The following is a 5,991-nucleotide window of genomic DNA, read 5'->3' as shown; positions in this document are numbered from 1 at the left end:
AAATAAATAAATAAATAAATAAATAAATGGTTTTCAGTCCTGCTTTAAATGTTGTATATTGGGGACTGCAGGATGCTTTTGTTACAGGTGTTTTCTTTTTTTCCCCTTTTTTGGGGGGGGGCACAGATCTTATGAATTGCCGTGAACTGCTTGAAGAGATTCAGGTACTGGGCAGTAAAATAATAATAGTAGTAGCCTAATATTAAGACTACGGCAAGCCTTTAGTATAGAATGTGAACCCCTAAGCAGCTGAGCATCTCCCCATATGCAGGCATGATCTTTGAACTGGACAGGACATCGAACACAGAAGCATAGAAGCCGAGCGAGCCGGAAGGGGCCTCCCGGGCCATCTAGTCTGACCCCCGGCTCCAGCCGGCTCCGCTCACGACATGCCCACCATGTGCATGTCCAGCCTGGCCTTGCACACCCCACCGAGGGGGCCTCAGCCACCAGGACAGCTTGTCATAACTCACCATGGCGTTGTCGCAAACTGCAAAATACTCCAGATATCTCGAGAGTGCGTTTTTTCCAGGAAACTCTGGCTAAAATAAAACATAAGCCACTCAGGGCTTGAGAAAGGACGCCGAAGTGATGCTGGTCTGCCTGGATACGGCATGGGCAGGCGGGCGGACAGGAACGGAGGGCTCCCTCAGCAATTCGGGTGGCTCTGGCGGGGGATCCCCGCAGTCACACGCTCCAAGAAAGCAGCGTGTCGGCGGGCCTGCGATCCGCCACTATGCACCTCCATCACAGAACCGGGTAGACGCAACTTTTATCGGTTAGGGAAGGGATTCGTCTTCACGGCGGCGTGTGCATCAGACCCTGGACTCGTCAGGAGAGCAAAGCGCAGGACGGCCTTCCGGGCTTCGGGTTCCAGCAAGGGAGCGTGACTCGGTGGAGGCGCCCCTGCTTTTCACGCACAATCACCCCAGTTTAATCCGTGACGCCCCCGGGAAGGAGCCGCTGTCTTAAGCCCTGGGGAACCACGGCCGGTTAGCAAGAAGGACCGGCCTCCCAGTTCCCGCGGTACTCCCTGGGCTCTGGGCTGGTGCCTGCAGAGATGGGCATCCCGGTGCCCAGGCCCACCTGCAGGGGCAGGTCCGCCTTGGAAGGCCGCCTGCCCCTGTGCCTGCCGCTGCCCGAGAGCCGTGCCCGGGCAGCATGGAGTCTCCGCGAGGGGAGCATGCCGGCAGGGTGCTGCAGGCCAAGGGGCCGCGCTTCACCCGGGGGGGTGCTTCCTTGCTCAGGAACTGTGGGGGGCGCTCTCCATACGCAGCAAAGGAAGCGAACTGAACCGCAAGAGAGGCATTTTTGGATTATAACCTGAAATTACGGCATCCAAAGGGGCAGTTCATTTCCAAAATCCGTATCATGAAAAAGCCTTTATCGGGCCAACCCAAAGAACACAGAAGACTGTGCGAGTTTGGGATTGTGTCCTGGAGAAAGCCGGTCTTGAGCCAAGCCGCAGGGGCTGCTCTGCAGGGAGTGGCTTTGCCTTGGTCGCACGTGGTGCTTCGCTTACGTCCTTCTCAGCGAATAGGTGCTGAAGGAGGCCTTGTCTCTCGTGTGTTAAAATTCTGTGTCAGGACACCTGTGGTAACCTGGCACGCTTTATTTGTGGGTATTTCTCACACACATGAGATGGGCTTGAATCTGCGAAGGGAGCCGCAGCCTTGAACCCGGGGGAGTTGAGCGGTGCTGCCACAGACGGGGCGTTGGGGGGGTTGCATTCACCATAAGTTGGAGGCAACCTGATGGCACAGAAGGACCCTTTCACGTGGCTCCCTGTTCACCTGAGCAGCACCCGGCTTGTTCCTGGCCCTGGCCTCCGAGGGCTTCCCCGTACGGAGCGAGCGGGGCGCGGAGACTCACATTGCTCTCTGAGAACAGGATCCCATCCTCCACAGCCGCGCCCCCGTCTGCCTCGGCCTGCTCTCGCATCGCCTGATCCTCAGGAGTGTGCTTGCAGGGCACGTGCTCCGTCGGATCCTTCCGATAAAGAAGGTGCTGGAACGTCGGGGAATTTTCCACCGGCTGGATTTCGTACTTGACGTTCCCGATCTGCACGTATCCCCTGAAAACGGAACGGCCCTTTCAGGAGCAGAGCTACAGAGCTGCGATGTTTCGCATGGACAGAATCTGCTCGAGGAGCTTTCCTGAATAAACAAGGGCAGGATGTGATTCCGGGGTGTGGTGGGGTGGGGTGGGGCAGATGGCCGCCCATTCAGCCACTGGTTTCCCCCTGAAGGGCCCCTGGGGATGCCCCTGGGCCACGCAGTAGGTGGCTTCTGGGGTAGAGAATGGGCTGCGGGTGGAAGCAGCCAGGCACCCCCTCCCCGAAGCAGCGGCCAAACTCTTTGGGGTGCACTTACACAAAGAGAAGCCTGCAGTTGCTTCAACCTTAAAGGGGACATCCTGCCCCATTTTCAAATGCCCTTGTCCAGGAAAGGCAGAGGCACCCTAAGCCACGGCTCCGGGAGGCCGAATGATGCCCCGCCAGGCATGCATTCAGCCGCCGCAGCCTGCCTCTCCCCGTGGCAGCCTCCCCCGCCGCAGTGTGGGACAAGGGGCAGCGGGCTCGGCCCGCAGGGTTGCGGTGAGCATTCCCAGCTGGCAAGCGCGGGTGAAGCACTTTGAGTGTGCGGCTCCGTGCGGAGCTGTGTCCGACCCTGGCCTGCCCCGGGGAGCGCCTGCCGGGTGGAGGGAGCTCGGCCCGGCGCGGGCCCCCAGGAGGGAGGGCTGCCGGGGCAGTGGGGCCAGGCATCCTCGGCCCCCCAGGCCAGCAGCCACCCTTCCAGCCCTCGGGTGCAGCTTACCGAAGGCCGGAGCAGGTGGAGATCACCGCGTCGGAGTCGGGCGCCCCCTCCACGTAGCCGCTGTAGTAGCAGTCCACCTGCCAGGTGCAAGCGCGCACGGCGGCCTCGTGAGAGCGGGACGAGGGGCTCGGCGGGGAGGAGGCCGCGCTGGCCACCCGCCCGGCCGGAGCGCTTGTGGGCACGCGAGGGGCGCGCGGGGCTGCCAGGGCCTGTTCCGAAGGAGGCGCCCGGCGCGGCTGCCGAGGGGCTCAGGGGCTCCGACGGGCACTGCCGCCTCTCTCTCGGCCCAGGTCGGTGTCGGACCCACGAGAGCCCGTCTCCGCCCCAGAACGGGCGAGGCCCCCCCACTCGCTTGGCAGGAGTGGGGGCGGCCCGAGCGCCGGCTGTCCTGTAGACCCTTCAAGCGGGTCATCTGGGCAGTGACCGGCCTGGAACGCTCCCACAGAGCTGGCAGTGCTCGGAGTGCAGGGCCCCTCCCCGCGCCCCGCGCCCTGTTGAACAGCTGGCTGAATGAAAAGGCCTGTGAGGTCACTGCACGCTTTAGCCAGTCACACCCCCCAAGGAGCAACGGGGATGCGCAGTGGTGCTCAGTGAGACAAACCGGCACCCTTCTGAAGGCGAGCTCTGACGTGCAGAACCTGCACCTTGCTTCCAGAAGCAGTGCTGGTCGCAAAATGTTAAACGAATTGCTTCTGAGACATCTCTTGTGTGAAATCCAGCGAATGGGCTGCTGCCAAAGGCAACTGGAAGCCCATTTACATGGATCAAACCCTTCCCGAATCCTTAACATCTCTTGCTGAGCAGAGAAGTTATTTCTTTAAATGGTGCTCTGGCTCATTTTGTGCTGTATTATGAGAACTTATCCGTCCACCAGGCTTAAAGCCAGTATTAGCCGTACATCCAGTCACTATCCAGCTCCTCCTCAGTTTTTACAAATACAGGTTTTATACTTTGTATTCTTCTCAAGATATGATGAAAATTACCTTAATATAGGGATGATCCTCATGCCGATTTCCCTTCGAATCAAAGGTGTAAATAGGCATATTCCGAAAAATAAAGGATCTGCAAGTTTGAAAAGAGTCATTAGAAACCCGGAAGGTACTCCCTAAGCGCTCGCTCATGGCTCAGCAACCGGCTGCCAACCACGGTCCATGCGGGAAGTGTCCTTGTGAGAAGCCAAATTCAGGATACCAGGCAGACAGCTCAGATCCAGGGCCCCCAAGCAACTTTTCCCAAAATGCTTTGGCTTCTGCGCACGGGCCTGGCTGGACAGCCACCCCTGAGGCGCCTCGATGCGAGGATGAGGAAGGAGGTCTCCGATTCATCAGGCACTAGGGAACGGGGGAGGGGGATGTGGCGCTGAGGCGTCTCTCCGCAAAGGCCAGATGCCTCAGGGCCACCTGGGGATTCTGGGGTGCCCAGTGACCATGGAAAGGCTGGATACGGCGAGCAAGACGAAGACCTGCGGGCACGGGGAGAACCACCATCCTCGGGGAGCTGTGACCACCCTGCAGGTTTCAGGCTTGAGCGACAGTCAGGTGGGAGCCTGCAAAGAGGCTGGGCACAGTTGCCCCTGACTTCAAAAGAGGAAACTTCCCGGAATGAGGGGACTGGTGAAGAAGAGGCCGAAGAGGGGGGTCACGAGGTTTAAATCCCTCTTGGAGATCACGCAGAACCTCTGCAATGGAGGCACAGTTAATGTGCACAGAGCAAGGGAGGAAAGGTGGCGCAACGTCCAGGAAATCCCCGGCACGGTTAATGCAGAGAGTCGAGGGAGCTCCCGGGGAGAAGGAAGCTCCCTTCCAAACATGGAGGTCTTGCTGAACGAAGAACATGCGGGCCCCCAGGCTGGCACGGGGGCTGTGCAAGCAGAGCATCAGAGAAGCAGGGAACGGTTCACGCAGTGAAGAGTATGGAGGCTGACAATAAAGAATCCTTTGAGTGTATGGAAAGAAAAATGTATGAAAGGTATGAAAAGCTTGGGAGTGCTCCTTGACCCGGAGCTTTCACTGGAAGCTCAGGTGACAGCGGTGGCGAGGAGCGCCTTCCTTCAGCTTCGGCTGATCCATCAGCTGCGCCCCTACCTGGAGTACGACTGCCTGGCGACAGTGACACACGCATTGGTGACTTCCCAACTTGACTTCTGTAACACGCTTTACGTGGGGCTTCCCCTGAAGACAGTCCGAACACTTCAATTGGTGCAAAATAGAGCTGCCAGGTTGCTGACGGGGACGGGGCGTTATGCTCACATGACTCCAGTCCTCCGTCAGCTTCACTGGCTTCCCATTGAAGCCCGGGCCCAATTCCAGGTGTTGATTATGACCTATAAAGCCCTGAATGGCTTGGGTCCTGGTTACCTGAAGGAGCGCTTACATCCATATATGCCCGCCCGCCCCCTGAGATCTGCGGCCCTTCTCCGGGAACCCTCCGTGAAGGAAATTAGGAGGATAGGTACTCGGAGGAGGGCTTTCCCTGCGGTGGCGCCCAACCTATGGAATGCGCTCCCCAGAGAGGTCCGCCTGGCGCCGTCGTTATTTGTTTTTCAGCACCAGGTGAAGACCTTTTTATTTAAACGTCATTTTAATTGTTAACAATACTTACTTATTTATCTGGCCAGGGCGACTTCTTTTCTAACTTCTTTTATATCTTTTTATTTTTTATTTATTTTATATTGATAATTTTAATTTTATATTGTTATTTTTGTATTTTATTATATTTTATTGTGTTGTAAGCCGCCCCAAGGCTTCGGCAAGGGGCAGCATAGAAATGTTCTAATAACTAACTAAATAAATAAATAATAAAAGGCAGGAAGTGGCTACAGAAACAGCTGGGCCATTGGATGCATATGGGATTCAAGGAGCCATAAGGGTGGAGGACCAGGGCACTGCCGAGACGTCGGACGAGCTGATTCCTCGGTCTCCACAGCAGAGGACGCTGGGCAGATCCCTGTCCCCGAGTTTATGCATCCTGAAAGGAATCTGAGGAATTAAGGGCAGAGAGTAGTGAGAAAAGATAAAAGTCTGAACCTCACGGACAAGCTGAAGGTCAGCAAAGCACCTGGGCCAGGTGCAATTCGTCAGAGGTGTGGCCTTCTTCCCCAAATCTTTAACGTCCCTGAAATCAGCCCTTGTGCCAGAGGAGTGGCGAACGGCCAACGCAACTCCGCTTTTAAAGA

General features: G+C 57.2%; 1 protein-coding gene across 1 annotated transcript in view; it reads right to left on the bottom strand.

Annotated features, from left to right (window-relative positions):
- The window catches only part of LOC123017329 (disintegrin and metalloproteinase domain-containing protein 21-like), a 26,030-nt gene extending 22,171 nt beyond the window's left edge, over window positions 1-3,859 (bottom strand). Inside the window, exons 1-4 of the mRNA XM_044418606.1 lie at window positions 3,800-3,859; window positions 2,817-2,893; window positions 1,873-2,074; window positions 474-542 (exon numbers count right to left, since the gene is read on the bottom strand). Of these exons, the coding sequence (XP_044274541.1) occupies window positions 474-542; window positions 1,873-2,074; window positions 2,817-2,893; window positions 3,800-3,859 (408 nt within the window). The remainder of the gene's footprint in view (window positions 1-473; window positions 543-1,872; window positions 2,075-2,816; window positions 2,894-3,799) is intronic.
- Window positions 3,860-5,991: the final 2,132 nt, after the last annotated feature.

The sequence above is a fragment of the Varanus komodoensis genome, unplaced genomic scaffold (genome assembly GCF_004798865.1).
Source record: "Varanus komodoensis strain SLA01 unplaced genomic scaffold, ASM479886v1 scaffold91, whole genome shotgun sequence".
In the NCBI taxonomy this organism is placed as follows: domain Eukaryota; kingdom Metazoa; phylum Chordata; class Lepidosauria; order Squamata; family Varanidae; genus Varanus; species Varanus komodoensis.
This window is presented reverse-complemented; position numbering and strand designations above follow the sequence as displayed.